The following is a 16,317-nucleotide window of genomic DNA, read 5'->3' on the forward strand; positions in this document are numbered from 1 at the left end:
CGGCACATTGGTTCAAGTGTTCGCCCATCAACTTATTATTGATACGTTGGAGATAGGGTGGGCGTAAGTTTGTGTGCGAGTATAGGCGTGGATGTGTGTAGATAATGCGCGAGAAGCTTACTATGCCAAGAAGGGGCGCTACTTACTTTTGTAACGAGCAGTACTCCCTCTTATGTGCCGATATTCCGGAGTTGAAGTCCTTTATTTGGAGGTTAGCTGTACAGCGCTGGCGGATGAATTATCTTTTTTGATCCTCGTGGAAAACCGTGCATCGCGAAGGGCCGGCAACACAGGCAGTCCTTACGCAGCAGCGGCGACACAGGTTGATTCCATTCCTTATAATATGCGAATCACTATTTTTGCAGCGAACTACCGCACACGTCTTCCCTTTATCGTTACACATCTTGTAGCATGAATGGGGCACAGTGCATTAGCGAACACCCAGTTTGCATTTCCAACAGCTGATCGCACAGTAGCAGGGCAGAAGTTGTAATGGTTTCGTATTCTTGCGCATTCTCTGAGGCAACGTATGGCGCGCCACCGAAAGCCCCATCTCGTTCCTCTAGAGCAAACTGCTCCGTGAAAAGAGTCAATAGTATATTGGCTGGTGCAAACAATCTGTCTCGTGTGGCACATTGCAAACCGGGTGAAGTGTGGGGCATTAGCCACTACCCCATTTCAAAAGGGATATTTGTAACATCCATTCATTTGCAAAGCGACGCTCCGTACGTCCAGACTTAAGAGGCTCCTTGTGCGTGCGCACCCATGTGTACGCATTGACCTGCGTCAATTGCCCGCGTTATCACGAAATCTTGGCCTGCCCTGAAGCAGTATGGTTTATTAATCTATGGCAGTATGATGAGTTGGGTTTCCTCGCTTGCTTGTCAGCATGCCCCCGCGTATCGTGAGGACACCATCCTTGCTAATCGGAAGATCACAAGAGGCAGCGCGTGGGTGATGCGTGGGCGCTATTCACATCAGCCACCGCAGAGAGACCTTTGCTCATGCAGCGCTTTGTTTCCATACAGACGACACGCGCTATTCTGGTGCTATCTCGTAGCCATCGTCACCACAAAGCCCATCTTGTGCGGCATTGCGCTTTTCTTCTCACACTTTTGCCATACCCTCCACCTCCGCTTTCCACCTCATGGTTCCTCTGCATCCTCCTCCTCTGTGTTCCTCCTCACGCTCTCTTCGCTATCGCCGTCTTTTATCTCCCGCTACGCTCCGCATTTGCTTTCCTTTGCTGTGCTCTTTCGCTCGGTTACGAGGGACAGCACTGACGCTTGTCGCAGCAACGGACGCCTAGAGCTACACTCTAAAATTGATTCCGTGAGATGTTTGTGGCTCTTCTTCAGTGCTGTGCTTTCTTGCACGCATGCCTCTGCTTATGATTGTCACAGGATCTCATTGCCTGTGGTCCTTTTATTGCGATAGCAATTATATGGACACTTCAACCGGATTTCTGCCGTCGCCGTCGCCGTGAGGTTCCCTATAGATAAAATCTTCGCCGCGCGCCGTATGCCCGAGCGGAAGCGTGCGGGGACGCGCGCTATCACGGAGAGCGAACGCACTCAATCTCCCACGCGCAAGCAAGGAAGCGGGAAGCCAGCGCCGGAGGGAGTGGAGTGGGGGGGGGGGGGTACTTCTACTCTGCCAACAACCGTGCTCGTCGCTCCGCCAGCACCGTCTCTTATCTCCCCACGGCTCTGACCTTTATGCGCCGTGCATTCGCCGCTCAGTTTCCGTTGAAGCGATAGACCGCACGTACCTTCGCCGCTGCAGCGTATGCGCTTGCTGCCAGCGTTGTGACAGTCGTTGTCTGCAGTCATTCAGTGTGATCTATTCATGTTTGTTTGTGCGCGCTCACACCATGCTTGTTCATTCAGTTAGTAATAGTCAGGCCACATTTTCCAACGCACGCTACACATGCAATGCCGCCCGGATCGGCAGTGCAGCACTACAGGTGTGTCCCTTCGCACGCGCTGCCCATGGGAAGCGCTTCTCATCAACACCACCGTTTCACACGCGCCTTCTCGTGGTCATCGAGTCTCTCTTCATGTCGGTCTACTTACGCCGCAGCACACCTGCTTACTTAATCAGCTCATGTTTACTACAATTCATATTGCTACCAAAGCCGCTCACCTTACTTCGTATGACATTGCTGTGTTGCTATCGCATTCATTGCTTCGCCCTTAGGGCGAAACTGTGACATTTTTATTGAAATGTTTGGTGTGCTCTTGATGTTTTACTGCAACATTTTTGAGAGGATGGAAATGTAACTAGCCTTTTTTTTTTTCTCTTTTTATGAGAACACATATGCAATGTAAATTCTAAATCACTCATCTGAATACTTAGCCCATATTGGCTTTAGGGATACAATGCATAAATACAACACATAAGTTGTTTCATGACAATAAGTGTGCTAAAAGTTGCTTGGTACTTATGCTGCATAACATAGTCACATAGAACTCACAATCCAATTATGTAGCCGAATATCACGTGAGCTTGCAAGCTCATTTTGCCATAGGGAGCGAGCAATTTAGCTTTGCTTCCTTCACAACACAAATTCAGCTGCTCACATGACATTCCTGATTTATATGTGACGCTCAGGTGAATTTCCCGTTGTCCAAAAGGGGTGCATATGCTGGGGTATTTGGTACAGCAGTTATCTCAAAATATGTAATCAAATTTTTTTGGTGATGTCATGTTTTATTTTCCGATTTATATTTGGTGGAGAGTCCTTGGTGGTCCTGATAATCCTCAGTACAAAAAGTGTTGAACGTGTTGTTACGCTTCTTGAGGACAGAGTTTGACACGTGGCACGATTCACAGCAGCCACCGCAGACAGACCTCCCAGACGTACGCGTGCTACTCTGGCACCATCTTGTAGCCATTGTCGCCGCACTATGCTTTTCTTTTCACGCTTTTGCCATACCCTCCTCCTCCACGTTCCGCCTCATGATTCCGCGTTTCAAAGGTTATAATTGGTTCCGTGTATATCAAGGGTCAGAATTGTGCCATATGCCACAGGGAATTTTTTTTAATGTTGGACCTCCCAAAATAAAACACCTGGTATATTAAAATTAGAACTCTTCTATGTGCAAAATGTATTTGAACTAGCTATATATTTCATATTTATTTCGCGTGTGTGTGTGTGTGTGTATATATGTGTATACATATATATATACATGTTATATGTATATATATATGTATATATATATCTTTTTTTTTTCTGTGCACAGAATGACTTTATTACATTGTCACATCATGCTGTCATTAAAAATTTAGGAGCGGCTCCAACCAAAACGTACAATTACTAAAACCAACGTTTCGGAGGCAACTTGGCTCCTTCCTTGTGGGTTGATAGGGAAGTGTGACCTTTAAAATCCATCATAATAGGGGGAGGGGAGTGGACAGAGAGTTTCATGGTGATGGTAACTTTTCTTGTGTCCTTGACCATTAGGGAAGACGAAGCAGGCCAGGGAGTAGTGCATCATGTTTTTTCAAAAAAAATTTTAGTCCTTGCCAAATTAGGCTATGGATGCCTGAATGTGTATATTTTCTCTCAAATAATGTTGTCACTTATATATGCTATTACAGAGTACAGTCAGCTATTGAATACTTTTTAGGCAAGGGCTTTCGTAAGTTGCTGAAATAGTGGCTTTTTGCTCCTGTCTTGGCATTTTTCTTTCTGCAAGGATTTAGTGCTAAATAAAGAAATCTTAATGTACAAATTCGAAATAAGTGGCACATATTACGCATGTGCTTTTGTTAGAAACATGAACACAAGAAAATTAGTGGGCTAAAGAGCTCTGTGTGCAGTCACTAAATGGTCTTCGTTCGGTAGAGGTGGGAATCCTATGGCAGAGGGCGATTTCAGTGAGTAATTTATTGCACTTAATATCTAGAGAAAAGCAGGTAAATGAATACTTGGGAGGGACATTGAGTTCAGATGCTGTGAGAGAAAACAACACATGAAGATTTAATCTTCTTCCTCTGAATCAGAACTGGCCACTCAGTTGTGTATGTTTTCTCTTGGTGCTGCATTCAAACTGTCCAGAAGTTACATTGGGTCTGCTAGACACTGCCCTATATTTGAACCCCTTAACTGTTGTGACAAATTCCAAAAAATTTTTAGAGGTACAAAAATATAACTCGACAAAGGTTGTGCATCATTTTCTTGTCAAAATTACAAGGAACTGAACACACACACATGTGCAAAAATTGCCAAATATTCACGACAAGTTAACTCGTCATCGGCACCAGAGCAGCTATCTCGGCATTGGCAGCTCAGAGGTTATATGTATGAGATGTGCATCGTGCAGCTAGCTGAGAAACATGCACCAAAGTGGTTGACACATTTCTCTTCTATATTGCAGAACTCATGATAAAGACTTGCATAGACCTTTGCACAGCCTTGCCAAAGAACTCTACTCCAAGCGAAAGGCTCAAGAAGGCAAGGTAAGATTCAGTCATTCTTGTGTGCTTCTATAGGACTGACTGAAAATACTTTATTGGCTTTTAAAAGAAGATAGCATTAAGTTTAGCTCTACGTGAAGTTTCTGCAATTGCAGAACAGCCACTCTTGACATGAATGGCAAACGGTCACCAAAGAGAAGATAAACAATCTATGCATGTGAATATTGAGCTGTGTGTATTAATACATATTTAGATGTGTAGCTGTTCCTATTAATCTTTGTGGGGAAAAAAATCGATATCTTTTACTGCATTTGTTTACATAATCCCTTCGAATCGATATGGATTTTCTGTATATAAACATGAAATAAGTTATTAAATTAGGCTTATAGTAAGCCAGAAACGGTGCAATACTCCACAGTAAGTCAACCTTCTTCTGCTAAATATATATAATAATTATATATATATTTAAATTCTGGCAAGACCCACCTGGCAATGATTGTTGAAGGTAATGCGATTAGCATTCAAGCAATGCAGTGACACCTTGCTGAAGCATTATGTTGCTGAAGAAACGCTTGTTTAGAATCTGTGGTGGTCATTCTGGGACCCCCATTGCTTCAGCTATATGTGGCATGTGTTGTTGCCAGTGTCGGCCACTTTGCTATGACACTTGCATGGCCAAGGTTGGCCATGAGCATGACAGCACGACGTTGACTGTACGATAACGCAGTGACGACGATGGAATGGCAAAGAAATGCTTCGATGGAATGGTGAAGGCGGTATGACGTCATCATTGGGTCAATGGAATGACGATGAGTGTGTGATGGTGATAGAGTGATGATGACTATATTGTGAAAACTGTTAGAGGATGACGGTATGACGAAATGGAATGACCAAGATGGCATGGGCGACGATACGACAACTAATGCACATCGACGACTGTCTGATGACGAAGCAATGATGACAGTGGCATGACAACGACGGCATTATCAAGATTTAATGATAGCGTGATGACAACAGAGTGAAGACAATGATATGATGATGAAGGCTGTGCGACAACAATGGCATGGTGACAGTCAGATTACAAAGTTAGAATGACGACGATAGAACCAGCACGACGACATGACAACTAATGCATGGCGACAATAGAGCAACAACGATAGTGTGATGACGAATGCATGACGATTCAATGATGACAATGCAGTTACCACAATGGCATCACCACCACGAGCACATACCTAGTGGCCCAAGCTATAAGATAACTTAGACATTGTGTCAGCGTAAAAGGCGTGATGGCATGAGCATGACGAGTTTGAGGACAAAAAGTTGGAATGGCAATGATACAACCACGACAGCATCACAACCACAAGCACATACATAGTGGCTCAATCTAGTAAGCAACTTAGGCCAATGGGTCAGCATAAGAGGCTAGTGTTAGACAATCGGATAGATAGCTAGACAGATAAATAAGCTCAAAGTGCCTAAAGTAGGCAAAGAATGCTAATTGCATTAATAAAGTTTCAAAAGAACATGGTACTATTGCTTACTGGTTTATCATTGTTTTTGCATATGTTTAGCATCTTGCCTGAGAATTCTACATTTTTTAAACATAAATTGCTCAGCTGCCTGTTTAAACTGAAAGCACCAATAAACTTATTTTCAAAATTTATTTGTTGCAGGTTGACTGTTGCTTGCAGACAGATGGCACTGGAAAGGTGATTGTTTAAAGCTATTTTTACAGCGGAGCTGTTAAAAGGAGTTTCACAGTGGTTTTCGTACAGCACTGAAGGCCATCGTGCAACGGTGTGGTCGATATCACATGTAAATGCAGCGCAATGTGTGTCAGAGCCGGAATTTGGTTTGAAATGTAATGATTGATGATTATATAAAATATAGGTTGCCTTGTGTATGTAGACTGCATGTTTCAATCAAATAGACAGCAACGTATATGTGTATCTTTTTAAACCAGTAATCTGTAATTAATGCGCCTTGCATTGCATTATACCAGTTCCACATTGGAAATCAACTAGTGTTTTGTGTGGCTGCGGTGGTGAAAGCTGATGATGTGGAGCTCCAATGCTGCCTGCATGGGAGCTTAGAACAGCCAGCCACAAGAGTGCTCAAGAGCAGCAGCAACTGCTACTGCGTTGCTACTGCGTTCAGTTGATGCCGTGAGCCAGCAAACAGACCCCTAGTAGTACTTCCAAAGGATGTGAGAGCTCGCATATACAGCTTCACTGTCCTTGATGTATCAGTTGTCAGATTTGCATACATCTGTGAAGCATTTCTTTAAAATAATTAGCTGTCACTCTGCCTGATTTGAACGTTGGCAATAAAAGATTGTCCTATCTCTAACAACAATATTTCTTACAGATTGACTGTTTTGTGCAGACTGAAGATGCCACAAAGGTAGTGAGTGCATATTCTTCAGTTCATTCTGAATTAACCTGACATTGCATTGTGAATCATCTTTACCTGTAGTGATCAGCTTTGTTTTACTATTATCCACAGAGGACTTCTGAAGTGCCAACGGAAAAATGCATGAAGGTAAGAGTGTGTTTTATTTCAATAGAAATTATATTGACTGTAAGACAGATCTTCACTGCTCGCATCGTTACAGTGACTGCTCGCAGTCATTGAGTGATGTCTGTTTATTGGGCACGTGACACTGTGTTTGTTAATTTAATTAGGAAATTAATGTTGATAGTGATACAGGAATGCAGGCCAGGCAGAACATGGGATTGAGTTTCCTGCTTTTGAAATTGTTACACACCTTTGTTGCTTGTGTTGAACAGCTATTCAGGTACGTTTGCTAATTGTATGTCTATGATTGCTTTTACAGGTTGTTTCAGTGCAGACTGAAGAATATCCAGAACTACAGGTAAGCTAGTTGCCTATTTATTTGTGATTCGCAGTATTGACAAATAAATGGCATATCTGCACAAGGCCCCTGTATGCTAAGCTAAATCATAGACTAAATAAATTTAGCATTAACTGCCAGATGCACTAATGGACTTAAACTCGAAGCTCTTTCATGACTCTATTGAATGTAAGACAGATGTTCTGCCTGGAAGCACCGCGCAACAACATTACCGACTGGTAATGTGCGCCACTTCCCTGGGGTGGTGTCTCAATATCAGTGCTGAATATCGAGAAGCACAACACAACTGTGTGTCAAAGAGAAAGTACACCAGATGAGTGCACATGCAATTCAACAGCAATTTGCCTAGTGAAGCAAGGACAGCCCGTATATACAGTTAAACCTGCTTATAACGAACCTCCATATAACGAATTCCTGGATATAACGAAGTTTTTCTATTCCCCACCGTTACTTCATAGAAGCACATGTATTTGAGACCTCTACCTAACGAAGTGGCAGCGGGAGACCCTCTCGAAATAACAAAGTTTTCCCCGTCGACAACCTAGAGATTTCGCCCCAAATTTTGTCATTTTTGCGCGAGCAGCAACCGGAAGCACCTTCTCCGCCGTGACGGAATGCGAAGTGAGCGCACATGTGCGTGCATGCGAGCGTGTGCGAGGCGGGCCTCCATCCCTCGACCCGGCGATATTGCCGCCGAGGGCGTGACTTTTCCCCTTCCCTTCATTCAAACCTGATCCTGCCGCTTGCATACAGCTGGCCTAGCCCGCCAACCGGCACTCTCCTTTTCCAGTTGATGTTGCCGACGCGCTGGCAGACGCTGTGACACATCGCACTCAATGAGCGCAGACACGCACTGTCAAATGCTGGCTGCGTGTGGAAGCGCCGCTGGAGAAGTGAGCGAAGTGACCTTCGTGCTGTTGTCTATCGCTTCAACGCAAACTGAACGCCGAGAACACACAGCACACACAAAGCTACGAGCTGCCGATGCACCTACACTGCCTAGACTCTGCCCCAACGCAGATCGCTTTCAAGATGCGGCCCGCGCGACCCGCCGCGCAGTACGCAGTTGATGCCAGAGTACAGTACAATGCCGCCCGCTATCCCTCCCCCCTCGCTCCCTCGCCGGTGCCTCGAGCGCAATGGAAGATGGCGCGCTTCCTCCCTGCTTTTCTTTCTTGCTCGCGCGAGATTTAGACGCCGTTGTCGGCTCCCCTCGCACGTTTTCACTTGCACATACAGCATACGGCGCGCGGCGACTGCGTTATCGCCCTTGGACTTCATAAGGAACATCTATGAGCCAAAACCAATTTTAGGGCTACAACGCGTCATAGACACCATCTTTAGATAGCAAATACGGATCTCAAGGGCCATACTTTTGCTGGCGGAAACCCAAAATATGTCATAGTTGTCGCCCCCGGCACTTTGGGCCAATGCCATCGTCAAGCCACCAAGCCAAGCGACATGAAAAGTCAAAATGGCCGCTCGGGCCGGCGCGGGGTGGCAGTTCGCAACGTATGATGCGGGAATGGTCGGCCCCACAGTTCATTGCAGTGGGTTCTACCAATGCATTGGGTTCTATGGGAGCTGTGCCGGGACCGGCCGAAAACGACGTAACAGCGGGGTTCTACTGTTACACTGTACAACGCTACGACGCCATCGTGACGCTCGCTCTTCGTTTCCGATGCCTCGCGCTTGTGCGAAACGACACGCGTCCATGCATCTAGTACCTGGCGTGACATTCCAAGGATGAGTGCTTCGACGAAAATGGAAAATGGGTGCGGGTTACAATCGAGGGCGCGTTAGAATCGAGTAAATACGGTAAGCGTTTCTTTTTCGAATTTCCGTGCCGAACCTGCATATAACGAAATCCTCTTTATAACGAAGTTTTTCGGGAATTTGTCAATTTCGTTATATCCAGGTTTCACTGTATAGCATGTGGGCTGGGCTTTGTTCAGTTCATTGTCATAACTACTATTCCAATATTTGATTTCCACCGTGCTCGGCAGTATTTGCTTTCATGAACATTGCTGTACTAATTTTTCGGCAAATAAATAGCAATAATGAATGGTCCATCTGCAAGCTTATGTATCGAAGTGCATATTTGTGTTTCATTATGAACCAAATTCCAATGTCCATGAAAATCGAATTCGAATTCCCTGCTGCTTGGCTGCACTGAAATGAGGGTTGAATGGAAAAACCCGTGTGTACTTAAGTTTTGGTGCACAGTAAAGAGCCCCAAATGATCAAATTATTCCAGAGCCACTGCAGTGACTCATTGTCTATATTGTTGCGCTGCCTAGTGCGAGGTTGCATGTTTGATGCTGGCCACGGTGGCCACATTTTGATGGGGACTGAATGCAACAACGCTCGTGTACCGTTCAATGAGTGCACGTTGAAGAACCCCAGGTAGACAAAGTTAATCCGGAGCCCTCCACCACAGCATCCCTCATGACCCACAGCTATGTAGATTTATTACATTATACCCCACAATTGTTAAAAATTATTCCGCACCTTTCTTTGTTGGTTTTCTTATCTTTGCTTATCTATTCTTTCCCCTCGCAAGTGTAGGGTAGCCATCTGGGCATGTCTTTGGTTTACCTTCCTGCCTTTTCCTCATTTCTCTCTCTCTCTCTTCGAGAGCTTTGGACTACATCGTCTCCCACAGACCATTTCTTGATTTGGTACCTTGAACTCTCAACTTGATTTGATTTTTGATACAGCAGTTCTTTTTTTCTCCCCTGTCAATGCCGACAAGGAAGCAGAGGTCTAGCTGGTGCACAGAGAGACACAGCACATTCAATGGCGCTAATTCTTTGTTTGTTTTGTGTAGGGATTCATGTAAAACTTGATTTGACTATGTCACCTGCTGCAGTAGCTCAATGGCTCTGGAATTCTGCTTCTGTGCACAAGGTCAAGGGTTCAGTTGCCAACTGTGGCCACTGAACTTCTGTAGGGACAGAATACAAAAACATTCATTTACTGAGCTGTCAGTATCATCAACAAGGCACTCGCATGTTGCTGTCAACTGATCTCAGCTCTGTGCTTGACTGAGGGGAAGCAAGGCATTCGATTTTACGAATGGGTCTGTAAGAGCATAATATGTTCCTCCAGTTTCATGCAGCATGACTAGCATTGGCTCCCCTCACCTGTGAGCTCTTAGTACAAGTCAAAATGCCCTGGCAGGCAATGACATGCGTCTCTGACAAGTGAGAACACACTGGATGACTTCTTGCATTCGGCTCACGTTTTCGCTTTTTGCTTATTTTTACCAGCACTTCGTAAATTCATTTGCTGTGGAGATGTATGAATCGAGTGAAAAACCTGGCCCCATCGCAATTTTAAGCTTCTTCCGATGCCAGTTTATGTGGCCATGTGGGCACAGGTATCCGTCAGTACACCTAGCATGCATGTTGTGTTGAGTCTTAGGAGCGGATGGCCGTGTACTAATTTTTAGATGCCCAGTCTGCTAACCTTTGATTTTATTTTTCCCTTGCAACAATACTTCAGTTCTACGAGCCTACCTGTGATTCTACCGAGTACGAGAGTGACTGTCCACTTGCTATGGGGGCAGAGAGTGAAGATTGGCTCTAACATCAAACAAGGGCACACGGTCTAATCACAAGGAAAGCATCCTATGCAGTAAGTGTGTCTGTTTCATGCATTACCTCAAGAATGGCCACTTTTGCAGAGCATTTAGATTTGGCGCATCATGCTTAGTGGCTAGCCTATTATGAGCATTTATGCTTTCTCTGATCACTTTCTTCCTGGTCCAACTTGAGTTGTAGGTTCTGAAATTTCTTGCAAGCTATTCCACTTCGTTGACATTCCCTTTGGTAAATGGTGTGGGTCACTTTACTTTATACCTGGGCATACCTTTTGGTTAAAATAGTTTGAAATTCACATGTTACACCGGATTGCATTGGGGAGGGGGGGGGGGTGTAACAGTATCTACGTGTTCTGCTTCAATTATGCTTACTAAGCAGAGTTTTCTGTTTATGTGGAAATAACGTGGCAGATAATATTAAATATGAAATGTTTTTGCAGAGTATCAGCCAGTCTTGCAGACCCTGGCTGATTTCACTTGTGTTTCAACCAACCAGACTAATCTTACCAGTCTAGCAGACTTTTGTCAAACACCGTTTCTTACAGGTAATAAAGCAAAGCAAAGATAACCTTGCACGACTGATTGCGCCAGCATTCAAAACCAGAACATCTCGATTCCGAGACTAGTGTGCTACAGCTGACAAGGCTACGAGTCCTTTCCTCATGATGAGTTCTTTTCTCATAACATTGCTGTGAGCTCAGCAGTGCAAGCACATATTCGATGAGCTGCCGCCACTTGCAAATGTGGGGCTTTCATATAGCAGAAGAATGTCCCAGAATGAATAGCAGCATGATTGAGATGATGATTAACTTGAAAAATAATACAGTTGTAGTGAGAGATAGGGTGAACCCGCCGTGGTTGCTTAGTGGCTGTGGTGTTGGGCCGCTAAGCACGAGGTTGTGTGATCAAATCCCGGCCACAGCGGCCGCATTTCAATGGGGATGAAATGCTAAAACACTCGTGTGCTTAGATTTAGGTGCACTTTAAAGAAACCCAGGTGGTCCAAATTATTTCAGAGTCCCCCACTACGGCATGCCTCCTAATCAGATCGTAGTTTTGGCATGTAAAGCCCAGTAACTTAATTGAAGGGATATGGTGATGCTGATGAGATGACTAGAGGAGGAGAGAATGGTTGAAAGATTGAAGCTGGGAATTTCATTTCATTGGCGTTGGTGATCTTAAAGTGCGGGGCAATTTTGAAGGCTGGCTTCACTTGAATCATGGCTTCACTTCTATGCTGTCTACAACAGCTTCCACGAGGTGCCATTGGTGCGCCATGTGCTCAACATGTTGATGCATTATTCCCATGACTGCGGCACCTTGGTCATGGCTGTGTGATAATTTGCTGATGCTTAACATAGTTGTAAAACATGATGCTGGAGTTTTTTTCATGGTACTCACAATATTATGTGAATGTAAATCGTACATTATACTTTTAACCAGTGGTCATAGTGGGACACATCAATGTCATGTCCGTCACATGAAGTGCAGAAAATTGGTGCTCCGTGATGCTGCTATCAGTGCCGCCGAAAAATCTTTCCTCGGGAGCATTACAGGGCCCCTTTATTGTTTGACAAACTTTCCAAACAACAGATTCCTCTCCTGTTCATTTCTGCTTACAGCTGTTGAAATTACCTTCGCGTGTCTTTATATAACATGCCTAGTTCCAAATATGCACCTGTTCACTCTTGCAGAATTTTCATTTGTTTTACAAGTAGTCCCTAGTTTCTGCCTCTGCAACATCTTTTCTTTCCAATCTTCATTCTACCAGGAGCCATCTCACCAATCACGAGAGGACCAACACTGACTAGTGGCCTTTCACATGCGACGTCTTCCACAAGGGCTTTAATATGAAGGAAGTTCTCAGTGCGCTGCTGAGAGTCCACACGGGAGAAAAACCTCACGAGTGTCCGGACTGTGGCCAGCGCTTTGCTGAAGCAACGACGTTGCATGTCATCAGAATTTGCTAATAAGCGGTTGTGGATGCTGTTACGTGTGTCTGCGTGTTATGTGTGACGAGAGCTTCACCTTCAAGGCCAGTGTCACCGGGCATGGAATATGAACCACTCAAACGGGAGGCCCCACAGCTGCTCGGTGTGCGGCAAGACTTGTGCCAAGTTGCATGGGAAAGGGGTGCACAATGGCCAGTACCTACTCCACTGTCCTCACTGCTGGAAAGGATGCTGGGGCATAGTGAAATTGACAACCCACACGTGCAGTTTAACGGTCACAATGAAGACGATAGCTCAGCTTCACATACAGTGAGTGGTGAAAAGATTGTGACCACAGATGTATGACTGAACTGGGCGGCAGAAAGAATACCTTGAAAAGTTTGGCAACTAGCAAAAGAAAAAGATACGAGGAGTGAGTGTACCTAAACATAGAAATGTAGAACTTCCAGCAATGAGTAAAGACACCTGTTGTGGGTGACAAGCCAAATAGTGTGGCAGGAAGAGCATGAGTGAATAATTTATGACCAAGTTATTAATATATTGCAGTATGAAGAAAATGCATCTTTGAATTAATTTGTACAGCGTAAGAAACAACACGGACGACAGAGAAGCACACACAGACAGCGCTCAAGGCTAGCTAGCCTGGCTGTCAGTTCTGTTAACAAGAAAATGATTAGGAAAAAAATATAATTGAACTCAAGGCACAGAACGCGAAGGCAGGCAGTATATGGTAAACTTGAGTATAGCATAAAAATAAGCAAATACAAAGATAGATGCAAAATAGAAATCGGACAACCTTGAGATATCTCGGCCAACAACATTACCACATGAACTATAATGGGTGTGTACCTATGTTACTGCTGCTTCAGGAAATAGTACTGTATTATGAAGATTTTGGGGGTGGTGAAATTGTTCTATTACAAGTCTGATTCTGCAAACTGATTTATGCTTACGCCTGCGTGTGCTTGTTCTCTTGTGAAGTGCTACTGGTGATATTTTTGAATTTTTCATGAATAATAAAATGAAAGAATGAATAAACCTTTATTAAAACAGTGACTTGTCACTTGAGGTGGGAGTTTCCATTATTCCAGGAACCCTCTGGCCTGGGCGATGAGTTGACGCTGGTCGACCAGGTCTGGCTTGGAGATTGCAGCCTCCCATGTTTCAGTGAGGAGATTTTTGTCTGCGTCTGCTGCTGCTGGTTGTGTCGCTGTGATGCTTGCTCAGGTGTGCTTGCATTGCAGTAGAAGGTGTGCCAGGGTGTCTGGCACGTTGCGATGTGGACAGGTGTAGCTGTATAGCGTCGGTTGGATATGATGCAATAGGATGCCGTGTGTGAAGGTATTACTCTGTAGTCGCCTGTAGTCGGTGCCTTCATCTGTTGTTAATTTTGGATGTGGTGGAGAGTATCTCCTGCGTCAGTTTCTGTTTCCTCCGCTGATGTGGGTGGGTGGGAAATGTCTAGGATCTCATGCGGGGATGCCTGGTTGACGGTTGCACGGGCCACTGTGTGCGCTGCTTCATTCTCCTCGAGTCCCTCATGTCCCAGAGCCCAGATGATGCAGGTGTAGGGGGGGAGGAGTGTTGCTGCGTTTCAGTATGTTGATCGCTTTGATGGAGATCCTGCCCTTCCTGTAGTTGCGTTCCTCTGAGAGTTGGTTAAGACCACTATGGGGGCATCCTTGCTCGTCTGGGTGGTGCGAACTATAACGGCCTCCTCAGCTGTGCCCGCGCGTGTGGCGAGAATTGTCACCGACGCTAGTGTCGTCCCCTTGGGGTCTTCTGTATTAAACAGGGAATATTACAAGTTAAGGGAACTTTCACAAAATATCCTGCAAAGAAATGCCTAACAAACCATATTCTCTATAAACCTTAGTAAATTCTTAGTGAACCCACATTTATAAAAACCTAAGCACGTAGATGCTGCACCTACATAGATTCATTTCTGTGCTCTCATTTTTTCGACGCACATATATATGCCATCAAGCGTTTGTACCTAGCCAGACTGACTTCAGTGCAGAGCAATCAAGACAAAGCTGTGTTGCAGCCTTTCGTGCAGTGTACGGGCATTGTTGTCTGCCTTGAGGGGGCATGACATTACCAAGCTTCAATTTGCACGTTACACGTAAGGACACAATGTGTACAGAACACTGTTCTTGCAAACGAATCACACACAGTTCACACTGTGCAGAGAACACTGTTCATTTTAATTGCAGTCGCATGGCAAATTTTTAAAAATTGGCTTTGAGCATACATTGTGGCAGCATGGTCATGGTGGTTTTACTAGTGCTATAAAACGATGATGACTGTTGTCCATTAGTGCAGCACATACATTCACTTTGCAAGCTTCAAAGTACTGCCAACACTCGTATCATATCCAAGGAAATGCAGCATACTGTTGCACTACATGTTATTGGACAACATGTTATTGTTATTAGACAACAGTACATGTTACTCGGCCAGTTAGTGCTTGCTTAAGGACATAATGCAGTACGATGACACACCCACAATGAAAGATATGGACATGCATCAGAGGAGTTTTTCTTTTTACTTGTGATGAGTTTGTGTGTTCGTTAATATGGTTATTTCGTTGCTCTGCATTACGTTTTTCAGTATTCGTACAAGCGGCTTCATGGTCAAGTGCAAATACCGAGTACAACGTGCAAGTAAAACTGTCCAACTTGGTATGATTGCATAGTCGAACAACACAAAAGAAATTGGGTGGTGGAGGAGGAATGCATGTTCATGTTTTCCCTCTAGTTCTCTTATTGATAACAATGATAGCAATCACTTCTCACATGTTGCACTTGTTGTGAAGTAATCCAGGTAGGCAATGGCCATTGCAGGACTGTTTAGTTCTCTTTGCTCCACTTGAAAATCCAATGTGCAAGTTATTGCTGAATCCCAATGTTTGAGTTACAGGCAGCAAGTTAGCCGTATTAGCATGGTCTACAACTAATAATCAAAATATAAAAGGTACACTGTGCCAAACCAGAGCTGTAAAGTGGACTTCTCTAATATAAGAGAGAAGTTGACATGTTAATGCACAATGTTTCATGGCCGATGAAAACATTGCCACAATACCCGTAATGGGATGCCATCTAAAGCCCGTTTCACGTGGTTTCAGAGGTACTTTGTTGCGGACTAGGTGCACAACTAAAGAGAGTTGGTCTAGTTTGCGCTGTTTCTTTCGGTGTCGCGTAGTTCCTAGCGTAAAAAAATTTTCAGCAGAAAAAGAGAGGGGATTAGCGTTCGGTCTAGTGCACTATTTCTTTTCCCTGAAAATTTTTTTTTTTGTTATCTAGAAACTGTTGCATCAAAAGTGGACTGGCTGGTTCATACTGAACAAGCAATGCAGTGTGTAAAATACGGAGTGTAGCAAAAAAGGTACTGCATAGTGTCCCATCTCTTTTTTTCTGCCCTTCTGTTTTGTGCAGTTTGTTACTTGTTCACGTGGCTAA

The 16,317-nt window shown here is 44.4% G+C and overlaps 1 protein-coding gene across 4 annotated transcripts in view; it reads left to right on the plus strand.

Annotated features, from left to right (window-relative positions):
* LOC119464432 (uncharacterized) overlaps positions 1-16,317 on the plus strand; it is a 74,154-nt gene that overhangs the window by 31,532 nt on the left and 26,305 nt on the right. For 2 of the 4 annotated variants that reach the window (XM_049656069.1, XM_049656065.1), the window contains exons 3-5: positions 6,099-6,134; positions 6,793-6,831; positions 6,931-6,966. In XM_049656069.1, the coding sequence (XP_049512026.1) occupies positions 6,099-6,134; positions 6,793-6,831; positions 6,931-6,966 (111 nt within the window). Of the gene's footprint in view, positions 1-6,098; positions 6,135-6,792; positions 6,832-6,930; positions 6,967-7,261; positions 7,301-16,317 lie in introns of all 4 variants that reach the window. The other 2 variants (XM_049656067.1, XM_049656066.1) reach the window with 2 other exon arrangements.

Source organism: Dermacentor silvarum, chromosome 9 (assembly GCF_013339745.2).
Source record: "Dermacentor silvarum isolate Dsil-2018 chromosome 9, BIME_Dsil_1.4, whole genome shotgun sequence".
NCBI classification, from domain to species: Eukaryota; Metazoa; Arthropoda; class Arachnida; order Ixodida; family Ixodidae; genus Dermacentor; species Dermacentor silvarum.